At 37.5% G+C, this 23,703-nt stretch overlaps 4 protein-coding genes across 5 annotated transcripts; 2 read left to right on the plus strand and 2 right to left on the minus strand.

Annotated features, from left to right (window-relative positions):
* Positions 1-1,028: 1,028 nt before the first annotated feature.
* LOC111808204 (biotin--protein ligase 1, chloroplastic-like) lies at positions 1,029-7,210 on the minus strand. The gene is given in 11 exon segments (XM_023694047.1): positions 1,029-1,617; positions 2,229-2,356; positions 3,354-3,429; positions 3,863-3,929; positions 4,152-4,197; positions 5,090-5,245; positions 5,563-5,683; positions 6,539-6,687; positions 6,786-6,847; positions 6,926-6,950; positions 6,953-7,210. Coding segments are annotated over 10 exon segments (963 nt in total). The 5' UTR covers positions 7,170-7,210; the 3' UTR covers positions 1,029-1,617; positions 2,229-2,312.
* An 812-nt stretch (positions 7,211-8,022) lies between these two features.
* LOC111808202 (histone-lysine N-methyltransferase ASHR1) lies at positions 8,023-15,186 on the plus strand. Its single transcript, XM_023694046.1, has 16 exons — positions 8,023-8,190; positions 8,324-8,525; positions 9,255-9,400; positions 9,787-9,921; positions 10,084-10,138; positions 10,236-10,354; positions 11,167-11,255; positions 11,374-11,455; positions 12,157-12,258; positions 12,383-12,473; positions 12,550-12,669; positions 12,815-12,921; positions 13,001-13,070; positions 14,280-14,343; positions 14,485-14,671; positions 14,937-15,186. Exons 2-15 carry the CDS (start codon positions 8,426-8,428, stop codon positions 14,648-14,650), a joined length of 1,446 nt encoding a protein of 481 aa, XP_023549814.1. The 5' UTR covers positions 8,023-8,190; positions 8,324-8,425; the 3' UTR covers positions 14,651-14,671; positions 14,937-15,186.
* Positions 15,187-15,482: 296 nt separating this feature from the next.
* LOC111808609 (probable serine/threonine-protein kinase mps1) lies at positions 15,483-20,252 on the minus strand. Of its 2 annotated transcripts, none has more exons than XM_023694700.1 (6): positions 19,962-20,252; positions 19,211-19,591; positions 18,097-19,073; positions 17,409-17,609; positions 16,571-16,732; positions 15,483-16,422 (listed from the first exon to the last, which is right to left on the minus strand). In XM_023694700.1, exons 1-6 carry the CDS (start codon positions 20,113-20,115, stop codon positions 15,847-15,849), a joined length of 2,451 nt encoding a protein of 816 aa, XP_023550468.1. In that variant the 5' UTR covers positions 20,116-20,252; the 3' UTR covers positions 15,483-15,846. The 2 variants fall into 2 exon arrangements, with proteins under 2 accessions (XP_023550468.1, XP_023550467.1); XM_023694699.1 differs by having other exon boundaries at positions 19,211-19,600.
* A 1,594-nt stretch (positions 20,253-21,846) lies between these two features.
* Positions 21,847-23,451, plus strand: LOC111808610. Its single transcript, XM_023694701.1, has 2 exons — positions 21,847-22,461; positions 22,542-23,451. Exons 1-2 carry the CDS (start codon positions 21,894-21,896, stop codon positions 23,168-23,170), a joined length of 1,197 nt encoding a protein of 398 aa, XP_023550469.1. The 5' UTR covers positions 21,847-21,893; the 3' UTR covers positions 23,171-23,451.
* The last annotated feature ends 252 nt before the right edge of the window (positions 23,452-23,703 follow it).

Below are 23,703 nucleotides of genomic sequence, written 5' to 3' on the forward strand. Positions count from 1 at the left end.
GTTGAATTCTTTATCAAGTGGCTGAACGAGCTTTTTGTCACGGTCATGCTCGTCCAAGGCGTGTTGTCCATGGCTGCATGCTCATAACAAGCCCAACTCTTTATGTCTTTTCATATTCTATTGTTTTACTTTTGTATTTTTATGAAGTATGATGTTTTAGAAATAGTATGTCTAGGCTTGTCAGACATTAAATGCCTCAGAATGTACTATAGGGGGATACGACTAGTTGTCAACTTCTCCTTACCCAAGGTTATATATTGTGAGCCGTTGTTATTTCTCTCTTGCTTGCTTATATAACGTCTTTTTTAAAAATCTCTCTTTCGAAAATCTTTCTCTGCCCTCGTTTTCTAAAACCTTCTCTTAAAACCGAGGCCAGAGGCTCGAGCATATGCCGCTTGGCCGTAGGCGATGCAAGAACGAATTGGCTTAGCTCACTTGTCGCTGGAAAGTGAGTGTCGCACAATCGCAAGTCCGCTGCCATTAAAAGTGCGATTGTGACACTTTTGACATGTCAAATAAGTCTTTTAGGGTTCAATTGGGCCCGAGTACGCTGGTCAACCTTCGACTTATAGTCACCTTGGTTCACTTCGACTCCTTTTGCCTTCAATATTTTGTTACGAGAGCTTATAGAAGTCTCATATTATCAACGAGAAATCATTACGGAATTGAAATCCTNTCAATCGAGCATGACTATATCGTTTTCTATACTTAACTTCATCAAATCATTATATTTACCATCCATTATTACTTATCCAAAAAAAATTTACCCCACTTTTTCACCTTATCCTTTTTGCATTTTTCCTCGGTGGATGATTAATTAGGATTAAACCCTTAAATTGAAAAATCGCTTTAATAATTATTGATACGTATGTGCTAAAGAAAATAAGAAAAATTAGGATAAGGAAGAGAGAGAAAAATAGCCCCTTCAAGGTTTTAAAAGGCTGAGTTAGGTTGACGTTTGCACACCCTTATAAGCAATATTTCGTTATCCTCTCCAACCAATGTAATGTCTGACATGGATAGAGTCGAAAGCCATAATAAAAATTGACAATACGTTGCAACAATACCTTATTATGATCATGACTACAACATTGCAATGAACGGCATACCAATAGAAACCTCCAAAACGACAAGACAGAGAAGTAATGGATTTTTGTGTTAAGGAAGCGACATCATAAATCATAAGGATACCAGACACCTACCGCATCATTGAGGGTGAGTTGATGATATTATAAGACAGAGCCGAAGAGAGAGACAAAAGGCTGAAACAGCGGCAACTCAGAACAGGGAATTTTACTTGCCACTGCATCATCATCATCATCATAAACTCAACATAAGCCCAGTTTCACAGTTGCTGCTGGCTTCCCCCTTTTGCAGCTTTTGTTTACCTCAACTCCACACATCAGGACACCTCCCCACCGCCAACTCTGTCCTTCCATGGCCCCCAGCCTCCCAAAACTCTACAAACCTGCCTTTTTTAGACATGGGTCATCTCAAAGTTTCGTCAAGTTTCTACTGAGTCAGTATCTGATCATTTCGTGTTGTTAACGCCATTATTTTAATGCTTACACTACCAAACAAACACCCTAACCAGCTCGAAATTGACCTGCCATGTAGCTATAATAATATGGTAAGCATATATCACATACCCAGTAAACTCACAGTTCAGAATCAACATACCATGTAGCTTTAATAATAATATAGTCGAACATATGGTATGAGATCCTCTCTCCCTAGCGTTTTAAAATCTTTGAGGGAAAGCCTAGAAGGAAAAGCTTAAAGAGGACAATATCTACTAGTGGGGGGCTTAGACCGTTACAAATGGTATCAGAGCCAGACACTGGGCTGAGCATCTAAGGGGGATGGACATGAGACGGTGTGCCAGCAAGGATGCTGGACCCCAAAGGTGGGCGGATTGTGAGATCCCACATTGGTTGGGGGAGAAGAACGAAATATTCTTTATAAAGATGTGGAAACCTATTCCTAGCAGCTCAAAGAGGACAATATTTGCTAGCGGTGGGCTTAGGCTGTTACATATCGTATATGCGGGATGAAGCTAAGACATGAAACTATTGGGCAGAATCCTAATATGGGACCCCTTTTGTTTATTCAATCCATCCACTGTTGTGCATGTGGCAAGCCAACCCCTTTTTTCTCTCTTCTGATAGTGAACCCTAAACAAAAAGGCTCCAATAGCCGTATAAGGAAATAGACAGAAGAAGACATACCAGTTTCTGGGTCTGACATGGCGCCTCGCCACAAGAATCTTTTGCCCTTCTGTTTCTTTTTCACTCAATTCACAGTTGTAAAGTTCAAATAAGCTGCATCCGTTTCACCATCACAACACAACACCTTCGGTCATAACGGAGTTTCATTTCAAGCTCAACAGCTGGCAATAAAGTGGCAAAGGATTTCTTTAAATTTCTAATAAAAAATAACTGCTGACTGACTGATTGATTATACCAATTGTCCCACTAGAAATTCCTTCACGTTCATTGGGATGATATAAAAATACAGCATGTTCTTGACTATGGACCCTCCTTAGTAAGGTTAAATATGAATAATATTTACATCTTCAGTAGAATCTCATTGTTTAATCATAAAAAGTAAGATANAAAAAAAAAAAAAAAAAAAAAAAAAAAAAAAAAAAAAAAAAAAAAAAAAAAAAGCAGTATTCTCACACCAGTTTCCTCCTGAAGAACAAGAGGAAGATGACATGATCATTAGATTTAAGATCAAATCTCTACAGTCATTGCATTTGGAGATGAATTCATGCTTGGGGTTGTGAGTGATGCATGCCAGCTTAGTTCAAAAGGACATCCAAGCAACAACTATATCAGAATTAAAGGTTTCAGCGAAATGAGTACAGCAGAAACTACGGTATTGATTGATTGGCTAACAGGGCAGTCATCTTACAATCATTATAATTGATTCTAAAGCACTTTGAGACGTTAAGCTTTATTGACCACTGTTTCTTAGTCATGGAAGAATTTGGAATGAACTCCATTGTCGATTTTGTAAATGATAACGATTTAGTTTAGGCCCGTTTGTTAACGATTTTGTGTTTAATTTTCTGTTTTAGAAAAGTTGTACTTGTTTCCTTAGCCTCTTTTGATAAGAATTTAGATCTCGTTTAATAACCATTTTTGTTTTTTGTTTTTGAAAAGTAAGCTTATAAACATTATTGCAGTAAACGAAATCGTTATCGAACGGTGTCTTAGTTTTTTATTTTTGATCTTTGAAAATTAAGCTTATAGACGCTACTTCTACCTATAAATTCGTTCGTTTGTAATCAACTTCATATCCATATTTTCAAAAACAAGTCCAAGTTTGAATCAATTCAAGTACTTACCTATTCCCATCTGGATGAAGCTCGCACATTTGGCTGTCATCTCCAATAGCTAGCAAATATCCTGAAGATGTCAACCCCTGTATAACGAAACAAGCAAATTTCTGAACCAATAAGCAATCAATTCCAGTTTTCAAAGCCATGCAAATCATAGAAGATGGTGACCCAAGAACTCTCCGTTACTAAGTTGAACCCTTATAAGCAATGCTTCGTTCCCCTCTCCAACCGATGTGGGATCTCACAATCCACCCCCCCTTAGGGGCCCAGCGTCCTCATTGGCATATCGTCCAGAGCCTGGCTCTCATACCATTTGTAACAGCTCAAGGAGCACACTGCTAGCAGATATTGTCTGCTTTGGCCCATTACGTATCGCCATCAGCCTCACAGTTTTAATAGGTGTCTACTAGGGAGAGGCTTCTGTAGGATCTCACAAAAGTAGTGGGATTAAGACTGCAGCATTTGCGTAAATCCTAGAGCTGTCACAGAATTAGCTATCAATCAGATCTCACGTACCTGAATAGTGACAACATTTTCCACTTCTTGATCATCTTTCTTTTCCTGTACAATAACTCTTTGCCCACTACATAGACAGATGTAACAAAATCATATCTATAGGAAAAAAATTATAAAACATACTTGGCATAACTTGCACAATAGTCCTAGCTCATAGACATCAAGCACTAAAAAATCGAACAACATAGTCCATATCCAGGACGTTTTTCGTTCCATGAAACATAAGTATAGACAATGTAAACAACAAAGCATAATCGTGAGAATCCTGGAACAGAACGTGTTGAGTTACCTGTGCAACCATGTCTGATAGTAGAGTTCCTCGAGAGCCCGAAACCCTAATTAATAAAAAAATGATGATAACAAAGTGGCATTGTTCACGGATTTAGTGAGAATGAGGTCACCAGGGAAATTTTGAAACTGAAGCAGAGCAAACATGAGATAAACAGAACAAGCATGTTAGGAAGGTAACAATAAACGAAATACGTGTGCTACAAAAGTTCTAGCCTTTTCAAGTGAGAACAAGATTGTTAAATCACCAATCAATTATATACTTTAACACTCCACTCACTTGTGAGCTTGAAAATTTGTAAATGACCCAACAAGTAGAAACCAATGTTAATGGGGGAGGACATGACATCAAAGGCGTTTGAACACAAAATCTCTTGCTCGGGTATCATCTAAATTTAAATGGAATGATATAGATAGTAAGATATATAGCCTTCTTATGTAGGAGAATGACTTAATACATAAAAGGAAAGAATGATTACACCAAATTAATATATGTCCACATCTTATATGAACAATATCTTAGAGCACTCTCTCACACCCCCACATTGCATATATGGTATAGCTATCATCTTCACAAACTTGATGGATATGTAGCTAGAAAACTTTGGAAGATTTCCTTTATGTATAATTATTCATCCAAAATCCTCCAATTCTTTATGCCATAAGTAGAAGCCAAATGCTTATCATGCACAAAACCTTAAGGCAATGAACAGCAGGAAGTGATAGAATGATGTTCACACTAACACATTCAGAAACGAGGGAAAATGAAGAGAGATGGATGATTTCAAATTCTTTTGGAAAATAGTGTTAGCTGCTTAAAATTTACATAACTCACAACCATCTCCAGAGAATTGTTGGATAGAAGGAGAAGCTCTAAATCCGTGCATGTACGTGACAATGCCTTGTCATGACGAAGACTTTAGACTGACATATAAATACCTTGATTTATGAAAATATCGTACAATCTTTCAAACTTGTTAAAGAAGAATGCTAAGATATCCTCTTTTCTGAACCTGTAAGGTGTACTGGATAAATTTGTAAGAGCTTCATTCAAGCACGTTGATGGTTTGTTATTGTCTACATTCAAACCTATACCTGGAAGAACATGAAGCAGTTAAAGGTAGACTAAAAGTTTCAATTTGGAAGGAGAAAACTGTAACAGCCCAAGCCCACCACTAGCCGATATTGTCCTCTTTGGGGTTTCTCTTTCGGGCTTCCCCTCAGTGAGATCCCACATCGGTTGGGGAGGAGAATGAAACATTTTTTATAAGGGTGTGGAAAACTCTCCCTAGCAGACGCGTTTTAAAAACCTTGAGGGAAAGCTCAAAAAGGACAACATTTGTATGCAGTGGGCTTGGGCTGTTACAAAAACAGAATGTAAAAGAAGATTAGACAGAAAGAAACCAACACACCAGCAGTAACATTAAACTTCTTCGATCTATATGTTGAAGTGCACAAAATGCCTCCAACTTTAAGGCCATTCACGTAAAGATCATTTGGCCACTTTATTTTCAAATCAATAGAGGGTAAACCCTGTACGAACCCACAGAGAATGAGCAGTATTAACCTCAACTCAAGTGCAGCACCATTTACAAATAATGATCATAACATCAACGGAATGGATAGTGTCGTTGGCACAGTGGAAATAGTGAAACATATAAGGGTGTTGAATCATCTCGATAGTGTACTAGACCAGTTCTGAATGTTGGAAGCTAGTCTACCATGACTTGAATCCCCATCTATTCCTCAAGTCCCTCTAGTTTCTTTCAAACAAACTGATTCCTCCGACCATTACCATATGTTTTTATAACAGTCCAAGCCCACTGCTAGCAGATATTGTCCTCTTTGGGCTTTCCTTTTCGGGCTTCCTCTCAAGGTTTTTAAAACGCGTTTGTTAGGGAGAGGTTTCCTCGCCCTTATAGAGAATGTTTCGTTCTCTTCGTTCTCCTCCCTCACCGAGATGAGATCTCATAATCCACCCCCTTGGGGTTCCAACGTCCTCGCTGGCACACCGCTCCCACATCGGTTAGAGAGGAGAACAAAGTATTCTTTATAAGGGTGTGGAAACATCTCTCTAACAGACGCATTTTAGAAACTCGAAAGGGAAAGCCCAAAGAGGACAATATCTGCTAGCGGTGGGCTTGGGCTGTGCAAGTTCATTCCCCCCTCCTAAGGTTTGGTTATTTAGCCATTGAGACATCTGTGCGCTATTAAACTAACACCACTCGTTTTCCTTGCTTTGATTAGAAAAACAAAACATGAACTATTCATTGATAATTTAGCACCACCAGTTTATCAAAATTTTCAGCTAGGAGACTGAGTTCCCATTTTTTAACAAAGATTTAAAGTAAGAGCTGCTAACATGGGCCAAAAAAGGACAGAAGTTACCTCTTTGTCGCAAAGATCTTTAATGGCCTCAGTAATAGCAAGAGATATTACATATTGTAATAGAGGAATAATACGCCCATCTTCCATTTGAATAGTAAAGGAAAACATAAGGCAACCAGGGGGAGATTCCCACAAATTCTTCGATCGACCTTCACTTAAATCCACATAATGACTTTCAATACAAAGAGGAATTCAAGGACAAACACACAAGGCTACCAGTTTGTGGTTGATTATGAGCACTATGCACCTCTTCCCTTGAACTGAACATCAGCCACACAGACCGTACCCAGGGGAACGTCGCTGAAGTTGCTGTTACAAGAGATAGCTGGGATCGTCAAAGAATGAAAAAGTGGCGTGGAGGAAGAAGAAATGCATCGTTACACTCACTGAGAAATGATATCCTGAGTAGAAGGAATCTACCAAAAGTATTGGTAGAAAGAGCATTCAAATACGAATCAATTCGAAACCCATTTTCCTCCAGGAATTCATCCCTTTCTGAATGCAAGAAAACCGAAATTTCAGTATCGTCAGGGAGTTTCGAAGTGTCATTCCTCTTGAGTAATTTGGCAGTTTCATTGTCAGCCGCCGTTTTTCCACTCAAGATCAACGCACAGGTTGGACTGATGTCCATTGCTGAAGCAGATGATAGAAATAACAATCTCCTTCTTTCCCTCTGTGTTTTCCAGAAGAAGATCAATATCAATCTTCTAAACTCTCACCCCATATAGTTATCCAACTTCTTTTTAGGGAAAAAAAGAACATAAATCTTTAAGAACAGTTCGACCCAACTTCATTAAAGTAAAATTCGTCTCAAATCAACACAATGAACACAAATTTTCAGGAAAATACTACCCCTACATGTATTGAAACGAACCTGGGATGGGCACGAAAGCAACAATTCCACTCGGAGACCGACACGACGGAGAATTTAGGCTGGAGAAAACGTAGCGATGGTTAACATGTCATGGGCATCTTGTATCTCTTTCGAAGAGCCTCCATTGCAAGATTTAGTAAGCTGGTGCGGAGAAATCAATATATAGGACCTCTTAATATTGATACCTCGTTCATCGCATAACAAATGGATTAGGCTGACATTCGCCACCCCCCGTCAAATTAACTAATCATGATTAGCATCACGTTTTGAGTCGTGTTTCATATTCCATAATATTATTGATCTAGTTCAAAATTTTCTCTAAAACATTCATCCTTCCACATTTTTATTGAGGTATTGGTCCTCTAGTGCACATGCTATGTTATAGAGGGTGCATAATCTAACTTATGACACATGGGTTAGGGTGCAATATCAGCACACCTATGTCATTCCATACTAAAAATTCATTTCAAAGAATGGCTAGATGCCTAGCCTAGCTTGATCCAATTTTAATTGAAACTGGAGATGAGGCTAAATTCTTTGATTTGTGAAATGGGTCAACAAAAAAAATCAAAATTTAGTTGGTTTACCTTCCGTTTTAAACATTTTTTAGTATCGAAGTTGTGGCTACGAGCGGGGCGCGAGAACTTTAGAACAGAGGGTGGAAAGAATTCAATATTAACCGGGAAAGTTGAGCATGCCGCTTTCGGTATTCATGGAGGTTGAAACTTCGCTAAAACTCGGGAAGTGACTTGCGGCAACGCTCTGTAATCATCATTTGGTATTATTCTTCACGCCCACATCAAAGCATTAACCTTTTTACTCAACTTTCGGGTTTCGGCTTCGACCTTCTTAGGGTTAGTCTCTTTGCTTTAACTTGATGGTCAATTTACATATAACTGCTTGGTTTTCAGGTGGGGGTCATTCCACTCTGTCGCTAGTGGGAAAAAGAAGCTACCTCTAATTCAGACCTCCTCGTCATTGTTGGTGCTTGGCGCTCTGTGCTTCCGGCATTCATGGAGGGCTTGCAGAATGCTCTAAACGACCGTGGGTTAACGGTTACTATTCTGCCGGAGAAGGGCCGGAGCCTCTTCACCACCAGGAATTTTCATCCGGGTCATTCTCTTTCTTCTTTCTTCGTCGTTTGTGTTGATTATATTCTCTGTTTATTGAAATCCAGCGATTTTTAAAGCTGCTCAAGCTATTGAGTTCATGCTGGGGCTCAACTTGTTTTCTACTTGCTTAGATAAATTTGAACTCTTCGCTGCTGGTGTTGACACGAATGGCCAATACTGGGCTGGAAAATTGAAAAATGAAGCCAATCACAGGCTTCTACTTCCTATTTAAGAACCTGGGTCTATGAAAAGTCGATTGGGAGGTGGTTATATGCCATAGCTTGATTGTTATAGTTTTTGATCCATTTGAACTAAAATGTTCAAAAGATGCAAAATCCAAAAAAAGAGTGAAAAGAAAATTATAAAACAGAAAGGAACAAGGCCAGACATGTGTACATGTAATAAACTAAGTCCACTGCTAGCGAATATTGTCCGCCTTGGCTCGTTACATATCGCTGTTAGCCTCATGGTTTTAAAATGTGTCTACTAGGGAGAGGTTTCCACACCCTTATAAGAAATGTTTCGTTCCTCTCTATCCCAATTTATACAAATATCCTTGAAGAAATAATCAATAACCAAACTAGAGAGAGATCAACGTTGAAACTCTATTAAAATTATGCTATACCCTCATTCTACAAATGCAGTTCAATGTATGCTAGGTGTTGTTAGTATCTACCGATGGAACTTTCAACGTAAACAAAAGTTTATAGTATCGTGTTTGGTGTTGCAGGAGAAGAAATAATTAGCCAAGAACCTTATGTTTGCGTCCCCAACAACTCGACAGTTGAGTCCAGATGTGACCGATGTTTCGCATCAATAAACCTTAAGAAATGCTCAGCTTGCAAAGTTGCATGGTATTGCAGTAGTATGTGCCAGGTATGTGAGACAGATGAAGTATTTCTTATTCCTTTTCCACTATTATATGGCCCACTGACCTAAAGATCAACCATTGCTTGTAACTTGTTTATATGTTAGGATTGTGCAACCAAACAATTTGATAACTTCTGAGCAATGTTAAGACATGTAACTCTTGTTTGAAAGTATGTTTTCATATTCATTTTGATCAAACCCTCGAAGAAAATTTTGTTCTGTCGATACGGGTGTGACCGAATGCCATTTATATTCGACAACTTCGCTATTCTTCCTATGCCATTTTTATATTGTGACTGGAAGATGGGTTGTATTAGTGGCTTGGCATCCAAGAACACCTTAGCATGATTAAGCAATCGGGTTTGACTAGTTTTTCCTTCAATGACTTTCAGAAGTCGGAGTGGAAGTTGCATCGTCTTGAATGTGATGCTCTTGCAAGGCTCGACAAGGATAGGCATAAATCTGTTACTCCATCTATAAGGTTGATTATCAAACTCTTCATTCGAAGAAAACTGCAAAGTGAAAAGGTAAGCTTTACCTTCACTTTTAATCAAGAACTCTTTTCTGTATGGCATTTTCCATGTTTATCACGTGAAAATTACTGTTGGGAATGATTACTCTAATGCTTCTAGATGTTTATATTGTTCTTAATGATTTGCTATATGAACATATCGTGATTTTATCGACAGGTCATACCTACGACCGCAACAGACAATTATAAATTGGTGGAGGCACTAATAGATCGTATCCTCATTTTATGAACTTCTCGATAATGCGTTGCCATATTAACGACTATATTCAACTTGGTAATTTTGTTTTGTTTAACCATTTTTCCAATCAGACATGTCTGGCATAGATGAAAAACAATTGGTGTTGTATGCTCAGATGGGAACTCTTGTGAATTTTATCCTGCAGTGGCCAGAAATGAACGTAAAAGAAATAGCACGACACTTCTCCAAGGTTCTACATTTAACATTATATTTCTACATAATTTATATATTTTACTGAGCTTGACTTTTGCTCACTAGTACCTTAAAATTTTAAATTTAAACAGCCGTGTGTTCTTAGCATTCTTATTCATAAATTGGACTGTCCAACAATAGTTTCATTTATTAATAGACCCGGTGAGATCCAACATCGGTTGGAGAGGAGAACGAAATATTTTTTATAAGAGTGTGGGAATTTCTCCCTAGCAGATGCGGTTTTAAAAATCTTGAGGGGAAGCCCAAAAGGGAAAGCCCAAAGAGGATAATATCTGCTAGCGGGGGGCTTGGGCCGTTACAAATGGTATCAGAGCCAGACACTGAGCGATGTGTCAGCGAGGAGGCTGAACCCCAAAGAGGGGTGGACACGAGGCAATGTGCCAGCAAGGACGTTGGGCCCTGAAGGGGGTGGATTGGGGGGGGATCCCACATCGATTGGAGAAGGGAATGAGTGCTAGCAAGGATGCTGGACCCCGAAGGGGGTGGATCGTGAGATCTCACATCGGTTGGGGAGGAGAACGAAACATTCTTTATAAGGGTGTGGAAACCTCTCCCAGCAGGTTTAAGATGGGAAATTCACTGTTAGTATCTTAACAACTTTTCGCCTAAATTTATTGAGTTCATCTTTCAAACATTGGTTTTTCAGGATTGTGTACTTCCACTGCTGCTATTTGATATATTTGCCTAAAATAAGTTATGATGCTAAATCTTATTTTCCATAACCACAAGCTTCGGCAAGATCAGTTTTGAGTCGGTTCTGAAGTCTAACCCCCTGCATTTGAATGCCAGCTTGCATGTAATGCACATACCATATGTGACAGTGAACTTAGACCCTTGGGTACTGGACTATATCCTGTAATCTCCATTATAAACCATAGGTAACTCCTCACAAGACATGTTCTGTATTTACACCCATTACTTCGTCATATTAATTCTTTTGATAAGAAACTTCATCATAATAATCAACTAAGTCATTAAGTGGTTTTGGTACTATAGCTGCTTGGCCAATGCTGTTTTGGTATTCGAGGGAAGATCTGCTGTGGTCCGTGCAGTGCAACATATACCCGCAGGTGCTGAGGTATCCCTTCTGTCTATACTCATTTTAACCCCCTAGTTCTCTAGGTTCTAGTGATGTGGAACATTTGTATCATAGCCGATATGAAACTCTTGGGATTTGATCTAAAAAACCTTGTTAAAGAACGAGATCTTTAGATTAAAATTATCCAAGAACTCCAAAGGCGATAAGAAATCAACCCAAGGGAAAGTTTAGGAAACATATTACCTTGTTGATCAAGATCAAGAGTAAAGAAAACTCGTTTCTTAACTCGTGATTCAAATCACTCCACAAGATAGTTTGATCAAGGCTACTTGAATAACTCTAGCATGCAAATCTAAACACAAGAAATGCAAAGGCTGAAGAAGCATAATATGCAACTTTCATTATAATATCCAAAATCTTCATACTAAAGGAATAACGTGAGTGACTATTTATAGCCTTGAAAATAAACCTTATAGTAACGTATGGTTAATTGAAAGGTTGTAACTTTCATGGCCATCAATATCATAATGACCACTAGCTAATTGTAACTTATAATCTTAAAGACAATTCTCTAAAACTTAAAAAATATTATAGAACCTCCTTAAATCTAAATAACATATATGTATTTTGTCGTCCATTGAATGATTAAGACATCTTATTTATTTCGTATCAGTGTTGTTTAATGATTTATATTCCCCAGTTCTCGGTCTAATCATATCTATCCGGTGATATTTCATTAGGTGTCGATCAGTTACATCGAAACTGCTGGAAGCACTATGACTCGGCAGAAAGCTCTTAAAGAAAACTACTTATTCACTTGCACATGCTCTCGATGCGTTAAAGTTGTAACCAATAATTGCATCTCTCAGATGTATTTCATCCTTGATTTGAACCGCATTATGTTTGATCTAAATGATTAAGAATTTCTATTTGTTTGATCATTTTCCTCCCTTCAAAAAATTAAAGGATCAAGAAGATGAAATCAAAGAAAGTGCAATTTTGGAAGGATACAGGTGCAAAAATGACCAATGTGATGGTTTCCTGCTTCGTAATTCTGGTACGTGATATTTCACTGTTCAGCCAGTAACCGAGAACGTGCTATTATTTCAAACTTTGTTTTTTTTTTTCTGCAGATGACACTGGATTCACATGCCAACAATGTGGGCTTGTTCGAAATAAGGAAGAGATAAAAAATATTGCTAGTCAAATAAAATCAATATCAGATGAAGCTTCTACTTCTATGTTTCACCAAAGTATCCTTTTATGTTTGACTATAAATCATTAATGGTCATCGGGTTTTTGTCACCGATAAAATATCTTGGAACATAGGTGTTCTTTGATCTGAATAAGCTCGGTCTGGTCTTTATTGCATTCGGTTTCATCTTTAACCAAACTCAGATTGTGGAGAAGCTTTATTTATGTATGAAAAACTTGAGGAACTCCAAAAAATATTATGCCATCCTTGTTCCATTAGTTTGATGCAAACTCGAGAAAAGCTTCTCAAGGTAGGTTAAGAATGCTTATTATAATTGCTTACCTATGTTTGTAATTATTTGTGTATCATACCTCTGATGTTTCTTGCAGATTTCGATGGAGCTAGAGAATTGGACAAAAGCTCTACTATACTGTAAACTGACAATTTCAGTTTATCAAAGTATGTCTGTTTTTTTTTTTTTTTCTATTCTTCTAGTAAATTAATTGCTTTTGGATAAAAAGTGGATCATCTGCTTGATACAACTGCAAATTTTAGTTTGAGAGATGACCAGGTTTAATGTCTCTTTGTGGGCTTTGGTCACTAAACCTTTTTATGAGTATGAGCTAGGTAAACTGGCTTGAACACCTATGTCGGATGAAGGGTAAACGTGGAGGTGAGAATGCATTTTAAGGAATGGTTATCCTTTACGGCCTAAGCCCACTGTTAGCAGATATCGTCTTCTTTGGGGTTTCCCTTTCGGGCTTCCCTTCAAAGTTTTAAAATACATATGCTAGGGAGAGGTTTCCACACCCTTATAAGGAATGCTTTGTTTCTCTCTCCAACCGATGTGAGATCTAATGGTGGGCTTGAGCTGTTACAAAACCCAAATAGGACAATATCTGCTAGCGGTGGGCTTGGGTTGCTACAAATGGTATCAGAGCCAGATACTTGGTGGTGTGCTAATGAGGACACTGGTGTCATAATTTAGTGCAACTTATTTCTAGTTTGAATTAGTTATGAAATATATGATATTCGTAATCCATTAATATTTGGAGAATATATTAGTTAGAAAATATATCTTAGATTTCGTTAATATTTTTCTCTTTAGATTTGATTTGTAGTATATTTTATTTTAATCTTGAGATTTAGTTAGTTTATATTTTCGATATTATTTAGTATCTTGTATCTTGTATCTTATTTAAAGGTTGTGAATATGAATGAAGATTGAACCTTCGATCCCAATTCTATTTCTCATTCTTAAATCTGTATTCTTTCTGAGCAGTAATATTTTCATATCTATTCACACTTTTGAGTGGTAGATATTGCGTCAATGGGTCCCATAGGGGGTGGATTATGAGATCCCACATCGGATGGAGAGGGGAACGAAACATTTCTTATAAGGGTGTGGAAACCTCTCCCTAGCATACTCGTTTTAAAACCTTGAGGGGAAGCCCAAAAGTAAAAACCCATAGATGACAATATCTGTTAGCGGTGGGCTTGGGCTGTTACAATGTTATTTTAAGATGGTCCTAGAGAGTGCTCGTCATATATTGTTACAAACTTGTAGTTTTACTTGGGCTTGATCGACTATGTTTGATCTTATGCAATGAATCCACATAGTTTAATAGTTTATAAAATATCTTCTAAGAAAGATCTCTTTGATTGCAGAACTATACCCTGGGATCCATCCATTGCTTGGCTTGCAGTTCTATACTTGTGGGAAATTGGAATGGTTAGTATTGCACCAAGATACTGTATCATCTTCTATTCCTTCCCTTTTTTAAGGAAAATGCTGTAAGAGCTGTTTTCTTTTCAAGAACTGGGAAATTGTTACATTTGACTTATCAAATATGTGATGCCATTCAATTTGCAGGCTACTTGGGTATACAGAGGATGCTGTAAAATCGTATACCAAGGCATTCGATATACTGCGAATTACTCATGGAACTAATTCAAGTTTCATGAAGGACCTGCTGCTAAAGTTGGAAGAAGCTCGTGCTGAAGCTTCTTATAAACACTCGTCTATGGAGGACGAGTAGACCCGCCATTACTTTTAAGGGGTAAGTTCATATCCATCCTTCATATAGAACCCTTCTTGGCTGCATCTCTCTGTGCTTAATATGAGCTTGATCGTTAATGGCTGCCTATGGTGAAGACATGTTGGTGAAATGGCCTGTTCTTAACACTAAAAACTACTTTCTTTCTTGTGTAGAAATTAATAACTTGATCACAGCAACAAAATAATTTAAGACATGTTTACAAAATATTTAGGAGAATTGTATCATATAAACTACAAAATATGTGGTTGTTTTGGTTTTCTTGCAGGTGAACACTTCTCGAAATACCTTCTGGTTTCGGGTTTGAGATTTGCAGAGAAAGATTTGGACTCGGCAGAACTAACTTTTTGTATACAGACAGAAATAACGCTGTTCTTTTGTTGTTATTTTATTTATAAATAGATTTCATTTTCATGTTTTGCCAAATGTAAGTTCATCACGATCGACTATTACAATGCAAAAGTTGAAAGGAACCGTCCTCACTTTTAGAACAGAGATGATGTTGAGGATTGTTGGAAGAAGAGTCTCACATCGGTTAATTAAAGGGTTGATCATAGGTTTATAAATAAAGAAATACATCTTCATTGGTATGAAGCTTTTTCAACGAAACTTTTCAAGGAAATAAAAAACAAAACCATAAAATCTTATGCTCATAGTAGACAATTTGTATTATTGTGGATGTTCCTGGTTCCTAACAAATGAGTCTTACGTAAACACCTCTACCTTTCACGAAAAAGTGACTTTGCTACTTCTTGGATCAACCTGGAAAGTGTCAATTTAGCACCGAGAATTATAAAAGGCATTCTTCACAAGATTAAACAAGGGATCTTGATCTCAATCCCTATTATACAAATAATGTTAAATTCAGTTGCACTAACAGTTGGGAAACTTTGGATACATATAGCCAGCTACATGCATGGTTTCTTTCTATGTTGAATCTGGGAACATAAATGGCAATCTCTCGAACAAAACTACAAGCATATTTACATCGTCAAAGCTCTCGAACAATTTATATTATTAGTTGCTCTAGTGCACCGAACCGTGAGAGACAAAAGCAACATCTACCAAGGAGAAGCCTCATATTCTATCCATCACCAGCTACTCAAAGATCGAATCCCACATTTCAAGCTGAAGAGAACTCGAAACCACTCCTTGAACGAGAAACAAAAGCAGGACCTTCACCTTTCATCCTTCTGTGATGCCACATCCTTGTAGAGCAGAAAATAGTTCTTTGACGATTTGGAAAACAACTCACTTTGATTGTCTTTAGAAGTTATTAACAGAGATGTCATCGGCTGCACAGAGTTGAGGAGAAGTTGAAGCTGAGAACGCAGATACGAAGCTTCCTGATCACTTTCACAAGATTCGGCAATAAGTTGCAGAAGTTTGGAACTCTGGTCTTGAGATAAGGATAGGTGTGGGGAGACTGGGGGTACGAGGAAAGGATGTTGAAGTAACTGAGGAATTCTCCACCTCTCATGGCGGTCCCATGCAAGGCACTTCTTCATAAGATCAAGAAGCCAATGGTTGCCAACGGGTTCATATTTAATCTTATGATTTGGGTCCGTAGTGACCTTAAACTTCGACCAGAATGTCTTATACTCGGAGAAGGGGGTCCTTCCATAAACCATTTGATAAAGAATGCAGCCAAGGGACCAAATATCAGATGGTCGACCACACTTGATGGTGTTTCCATTTGCATCTTTCTCATTGCACATAAATGCCTCGGGTGACATGTAACTCAGTGTACCCACCTGTGATATGGAAAAATTCAATATCCAAACATCACGAATATGAACAAAAATTGATACACCTGCGCATTATTGCACATTGGAATGTTCTGTACCAGGTACATCCGCCATGTATAAACAAAAGCAAGGGAGAGCATCAAATGATATTCACCTGTGAATCCCTTTGGATATGAGTAGTATCACTCATTATGGCTTTTGCAATACCAAAGTCGATTAGTTTTAACGAGCCTTTGACGAGAAGGAAATTTGCGGGCTTCAAATCAGAGTGAACAATGCGTTCCTCGTGTATGGTGTTTACAGCTTGAAGAATTTGCTGCCATGTATAAAGACGTTTTCTATGAAATAATCAAATCTATAAAGAGAGCACGTAAATGTTGCAAATGATGGAAACAAATGAGAAATTGTACAGGTACAGTGAGGATTCTTTGTTCACGAAACCAATCAGAACAATCCACATGCATAAAATCTTATAATAAACAAAATTTAAAATTACAAAGCACGTGGATGATTCAACTTCTATCACAGCAAAACATGGTAATCTTTTTTTTTTCTTTTTTCCCAACAAATTTACTGTTTAAATATGAAAGCTTCAAGATTTTGTTTTTTCTCCAAAGGAAAAAAGAATGTTATTCCCATTCTGAGTACAAGTAAAACAATAGTGTCTGAACACAGGGTATTGATATGACTCAATGGATGTGATATATTATATATCAGGAAGAAGATTTTGTTTTTCTCCAAAGGAAAAAAGAATGTTACTCCAATTCTGATTACAAGTAAAACAATAGTGTCTGAACACAGAGTATTGATATGACTCAATGGATGTGATATATTATATATCAGGAAGAAGATGAAAATTTACTGCCAAATAGAAACCATTAGCTAGGAACAAAAATTGTTCATAAATGCCGAGGAGAACGAAAAATAATTGTGAACATTAATAAACGTGCAGTTATTGCTTAGCTAGATTCTAAATGGGAAGAAGGGATCACCTGCCAATAGAATCGAAGCCAATTTTCATCTTTTATCTGATCGGAGCCATCAATTTCCTTCCATTTCTGTGAGAGCATGTGAGCCAAATCAATTTCGCCATACTCTAGCACCATGTATATATATCCATCATCCTTAACCCTAGCATCTTTATGATTCGCGGAGCCATTCAACACTTCCTGAAGTAAAGTCCTATCTGTTACCTAAAAAGAGAGGTTCTTAGATAATCCTGACATAAATGTACATGAATGACCGATAAATATTTCACAGTTAAGACACAAAATGATCAAACACCGATTCCATTTGATATCATTTTGGTTTTAGTTTCTAGTTTTTATGAATAAAGTGTTACTACTGATTTCTTTCTTTCCAATTTAGTGTACCAAAAATGTTTTTAAATGCATAGTCATGTTTCTGAAAGAGGAAAACTAAACAATAAATTTTTTAAGCAAATACGTCTAGTTTTTTAAAATATAAACTAAATGTGAAAATGTATGAAATGGGACCAAAGTATTTTGACTATTAGAAGCTACGAGGAAAAAATGTCAAGTGCCTTCTACAGTTTTACTTATGGCTCAAACGCCTAAGCATGGGCTGAGATAGTAAGATGATCAACATTCGAACATTGAAAATGAGAGATGTAAATATGAATGCAAAAGACATAAAAGATATCAAGATGAAGATACATACCTCATAATCTACAAGTTGTATAATGTTATTCTTTCCTTTCAACTTATTTAAATACACAATCTCCTGACAGAACCCATAAGCAGTGGTATAATCACGACCTTTTAGTTTAATTTTCTTAAGTGCATATATTGTGCAATCTGATGAGATAACTTTGTGAACCTCACTGCTTCCTCCACTGCCTATCTTGCCAAGTCTTTGATAAAGCTTTCCATTAACCTTAAAAAACATGTCTGGATCATAATTCCTTTTACGAGTTGTTGATGTGTTCTTCCCACTTGTCACTTTTTCTTGTTTTTCTGAATCAGAGGGGTTCAAATTCACATCCGAAACTGCCTTTCTGGGTACTTGGGCCTTGGACTTTGTATCAGTGGCGTCCCCTATGAAACATTTGCCTTCATATGATTTATCATTGTGTTGCAAAGAATGTTTCGAAATATCACCATCTCTAGCTAACTTTTCCCTCTGATCCTTAGAGATGTCATAGTTGCTTCTAACATTTTCTGTATTATCAGTAAGACCCTGAGCATGTAGGGCATCATTGCCTTTCCCATTCTTGACCTCGTCCCTAATGTCCTTTAGAGAAGACCCTGATGTTGGCAACACACTTCTTTTAGCTTCATGTTGAATATTTGCATTAAAGTCACTCAAAGGTTCGGTAGCAAAACTACCACCACTTTCTTGATGCAAATGAGAGCTATAGGTCGTTGAATTAAGCATAAGCACTGAATTTGAGTGAACAGACGTGGTGGTTGCACAAGGTGGATCAAATGAAGGTTGACTAACTGGTTGAGTAAAAAAGTCTTCAAATCGCTTGAGTTTTTCTTCCACAGCTGGAGTTTTTTGTGCCAACATTGAAACCCCACCATTGTTCTTCACGTTCATATCAGTCTCTGCATTTGGGAAACTTCGGTGCTTAGATTCACCATGATTGATGACACTATAAGCTTCTCCTTGGCGGCCGGCCATCCAATCCATCTCTGTCAAAGCAAGTGAACGCATATGAGATGATAAGTTTTCCAATCCACTGGCCGTCAAATTTCACAAGTGCTTGTGGAATACCATTGAAGTGAAGGTAGGATATATTAACAAGAAAATATAGGACACCAGTATTTACCCTGATATATCTTGTTGGTTTTAACAGAAAACCGAACCATTTTCTGACCATCAACATGCTGGGATCCTGAATTTAAAGCGGATGAAGTGCTCCTTGATTGACAACCAACACCACGTACAAATTCATCTCTGTGGCCATCAGATGTGAAACTTCCATCAAAGCTTTTGGTCATCAGGCCTGACATGGAAGGCCGCGTTATTGATTCATCTTGGGTTTCACCAATAATAGTCATCGTACTCTTCGTCTGTTCTATCAAATCCTTCACTGCATGATCTCGACTCACACTTTCTGCAAGCCTGGCCTCCGAACGTGGGTTCCTTGACACCTCTCTTTGGGGAACTAACAAGCGCCTGGGTCTTATACTATTTGATTGCGTCACACCTGAAATTCCTTATAATATGATTGTCATAATGGACCGAAGAACAACCATAAACCTAAAATCATTGGCGTGAAATCCTATATAATATTTCTCAAAGCTACACAGAATCAAATTTCTTCCTGAGTAGTTACCGCATGTTCTTGATTCTAAGGAAACAAGGCGTTCCTGTCTAATTCCCCCAACCAAGCACGAAAGTGAAAAGTAGAATAGCTAATTTTTCGAGCTTCCGTACAATATTTGGCGAATAGATAGTAGAATACAAGAAGAAATTCTTCCTACAGTAGCTCCAAATCAAGAGTGCATACATTAACACCAGCTCAATTATAACACATTCTAACACATTAAATTGTTATTAAACACATAAATACTCACCAAGTAGTTGATGGCGCTTGAAGGCGGCTTGAACATGCCGAAGGAAGTCCGGCGATGAGGAGGAGGAAGACGAGGTCGTAGTTTCTGAGTTCGTCTGACGGCTCACTTTCTTCTCAAGTGCGAGCGGGACCGGAAGGTTAGCCTCCCTGTCCATGGTCGGCTCCGAACGGCATTTCTGGATGGTGAAAAGAGAAGAACAATGAGGGAAGTGTTCTACTTACAGATACTTCGGCTCCGAACCATCTCGATCCAGAGATTGGTGCGAGGGAAAGAGAGGGAAAGAGAGGGAAAAAGAGGCAAACAGTGATTTTTGAAAGGATCGCTTTGTTTCGACCAGTCTCCTGTCGGAGCGTTTTGAACTGTAGTGGGCTTTTTATTGAGCCCATTATCTTCTGGACTTATTGGATAAAGCCCATCAAGGACTTGGATCGTACTTGGGCTTCTCTTAGCTCCAATGGGCCATTTTTTTTAACTTTTCTTGCGCATATTTAAATATTTTCACCTAATTTATTTTTTATAGACAATTTTTATGTCTATTATTATTTAAAAATAATTTTAAATAATAGATAATTTTTATTATTAACGCCCATTTCTATATGTTTTATGTCTATCCTAATATAAATTTTCTATATTTTTTTTAATAATAGACTAAATTTTAATAATAATTTTTTCTACTATTTATTATCGACTTGTTCGTCATTGATATTACCTTATCATTAAAATAAATCTACGACATACAAATACCTAATAAAAAATAAGCATACAAATAATTATTGGTCGAAAGCTAAATAAAATAATACGTGTATATATTTTGTATTCAATTAATACAATTATTGCAGACATAATAGTAAATGCACATGCAAATAATTGATAAATGACAAAAAAAAAAATTATTATTATTATGCATTTTTTGTATTTATCGATATACAAAAACAAATGAGTAAATTAAATATCATAAATTTACCTATTACTATGAATTATAAGCCTTGTACTGAATGGGATGCAAATAATTACTAATTAAAAAATAGTTTTAAATATCATTATATATCATTTTTAATTCCATTGATAAATTTCATACAGATTAAATAAACATGTAAATAATGAAATAAAATAATTTATATATCATTGATATAGATACGAACCATTATGTAAATAATTGATCAAATTTTGTTAGGCTAAAATTATGAAAAAGAAAAAGAAATAATAATAATAATAAATAAATCATCCAAACTCATTATATTTTATTTCTTTAAAAAATTATTTTCTACCCTTTTCATGCTCTTAATCATACCAAGAAAAGTTAACTTTTTATATAATTCCAATCTTATCCTCTCCATAATTTGCTGTTGGGTATGGGAAACCACAATTTTCATTTTTTTAAACACTCTCACCCTATAGTATTTTTTTTTCCTCTAATAATTGCGGGATGAAAGTTCCACCTCGGTTAATTTATGGAATGATCATGAATTTATGATCGATCAAGGAATATTATCTCTATAGGCTCAGACTCTATTGACACGAGCCTGTGGAAGCCCAAAGTAAAGCCAAGAGCTTATATTCAAAGTGGACAATATCATATAATTCTCGAGATCCGTGAATCTGTTAGTTTTAAAGCCTTGAGAGAAAGACCGTCCTTTTGTGTGTGTGTGTTTTTTTTTTTTTTTTTTTTTTTTTTTGAAATTTAAGTGGTAGATGTTAAAAAATAGAGAGAGGCATTTTACACTAAAAAAAAACTAAGCATAGGGGACCTTGCGCCTCTAAAATCAATGCCCGCACACTGAAAAAGGTTCTTACAATTTCAAGGCAATGAATGTACGAGTCCCCATATCCATAGCCCCTAACCTCAAGGAGCTCCTCCTATCAACCTTCATCTTCATGTTCAGATCCTGAAAGAACAAGAACAAACCAAAAAATCCCATTTTCAGTAAAGAAATGGCATCTGCCATGGCCAAACCCAAAACCCAGACAAAGCTCACCCGACAAACCCATGAAAACCAGAAACCAAAGCCGCCGTCTTGGGCGGTTGTTAGAGGCATATTCAGCTGCAAGTACCTGCAGCCTCAGCAGCCACAAGAAAAACGACAACAACAGGAGCAAACAACAGAAGAGAGTAGGAAGAACTGTAAGAAAATGAGGTGTTCCGGCTCACTCTGTAACAACACCAAGGTAACGCACGAAGTTCACAAGAACAGGGCATTATCTTCAAGTTCAAGTAGATACTCAAAAGCTCCTCCATTGAACGAACAAAATGGTATTCCATCAGCCACTTGTTCATCATTATCTGCATCATCTTCTTCCAATTCCTCTAGTGGAGCCTCTTTCAGGGGAATGCCATTCAGAAAGTTCTACGGCTGCTATGAATGTAAAATGGTGATTAACCCTGTTAATGGGATGGCTAGAGACCCTTTTCTTAGAGCAACCATTTGGCCCTGTTCTGAATGTGGTGAGGTTTTCATGAAACCTGAAGCTTTGGAGCTTCACAAGAGTGTTAGACATGCAGGTACTTCAATTTTCGATCCCTCCTTGTTCTCTATCAGTTCATAAATTCTAAGCTTGTTTTCTTATTGCATGATTGTTTAGTGTCTGAACTTGGTCCTGAAGACACGAGCAAGAACATAGTGGAGATTATATTTCAATCAAGCTGGTTGAAAAAACAAACCCCAATTTGCAAAATTGAAAGGATTTTGAAAATCCACAACACTTCAAAAACCATCTCGAGATTCGAGGAATACAGGGACTCCATTAAAGGCAAAGCCATCAAGCTTTCAAAGAAGCACCCACGTTGCATAGCAGATGGTAACGAACTCCTGAGGTTCCATTGCACGACGTTGGCTTGCTCATTGGGCCTAAATGGCTCTTCTAACCTCTGTAGTTCAATCCCACAATGCAATGTTTGTAGTATAATCAAGCATGGGTTCAAGGTGGCTGCAGAGGCCACTGGAGGGGACGCAGGGAAGGGTATTCTAACAACTGCTACAAGTGGAAAGGCTCATGACAGTGCTGGAATGTCATTGGACGGCAAAGACAAACGAGCAATGCTGGTTTGTCGGGTAATTGCTGGCAGGGTTAAGAAGAGTTCAGAAAGCAGCGTGGAGGATTATGACTCTTTGGCCGGAGAAGCTGGCCTGTATTCCAATCTGGATGAGTTATATGTGTTCAGTCCCAAGGCAATATTGCCTTGTTTTGTTGTCATTTATGGTGGGTTTTAACTTTTAGCTGCCATTAACGGGTTTTTGTTGGGCAAGAGTTGTTTGATTGCCTCTGGAAGGATATGAATTTAATGGTATTCTATTGTGTTTCTTGTAAATTGGCATTGGGTGGGTACTGGTGGTGTCTTGGAGATGGAGATATCATTCCCACAACCAGAGGCATTGATCAGGTTCGTAATAGTATCACACTATCCACTTTGAGTATAAGCTCTCATGTCTCATACCAATGGACATGTATTCCTTACTTATAAATCCATAACCATCCTCTTAATTAGCCAACGTGGGACTCCCTTCCAACGATCCTCAACAATCCTCTCAAACAAAATACATCATAGAATCTCTCCCGAGGCCTATAGAGCTCTTGAACAACCTCACCTTAATTAAGACTCAACTTCTTTCTCTCGAACAAAGTACACTCCTTGTTTGACACTTGACTCATTTTTTTACTATACCTTCAAGACTCACAATTTCTTTGTTCGACATTTGAGGATTTTTTATTGACATGAATAAGTTAAGAGCATGACTCTGATATC

This window comes from Cucurbita pepo, chromosome LG13, assembly GCF_002806865.2.
Source record: "Cucurbita pepo subsp. pepo cultivar mu-cu-16 chromosome LG13, ASM280686v2, whole genome shotgun sequence".
Lineage (NCBI taxonomy): Eukaryota > Viridiplantae > Streptophyta > Magnoliopsida > Cucurbitales > Cucurbitaceae > Cucurbita > Cucurbita pepo.

Bases quoted from the DNA above. Each gene is read 5' to 3' on its own strand.
- LOC111808202 (XM_023694046.1), top strand. From the start codon at position 8,426: ATGGAGGGCTTGCAGAATGCTCTAAACGACCGTGGGTTAACGGTTACT. The intron at 12,259-12,382 runs GTTGTAACCAAT...AAAAAATTAAAG, and splicing joins CATGCTCTCGATGCGTTAAA to GATCAAGAAGATGAAATCAA. The intron at 12,474-12,549 runs GTACGTGATATT...TTTTTTCTGCAG, and splicing joins TTTCCTGCTTCGTAATTCTG to ATGACACTGGATTCACATGC.
- LOC111808609 (XM_023694699.1), bottom strand. From the start codon at position 20,115: ATGGACAGGGAGGCTAACCTTCCGGTCCCGCTCGCACTTGAGAAGAAA. The intron at 19,601-19,961 runs GTGAGTATTTAT...TCATATTATAAG, and splicing joins CAAGCGCCATCAACTACTTG to GAATTTCAGGTGTGACGCAA. The intron at 16,423-16,570 runs GTGAATATCATT...TCCATATCACAG, and splicing joins ATATCCAAAGGGATTCACAG to GTGGGTACACTGAGTTACAT.
- LOC111808610 (XM_023694701.1), top strand. From the start codon at position 21,894: ATGGCATCTGCCATGGCCAAACCCAAAACCCAGACAAAGCTCACCCGA. The intron at 22,462-22,541 runs GTACTTCAATTT...ATGATTGTTTAG, and splicing joins CAAGAGTGTTAGACATGCAG to TGTCTGAACTTGGTCCTGAA.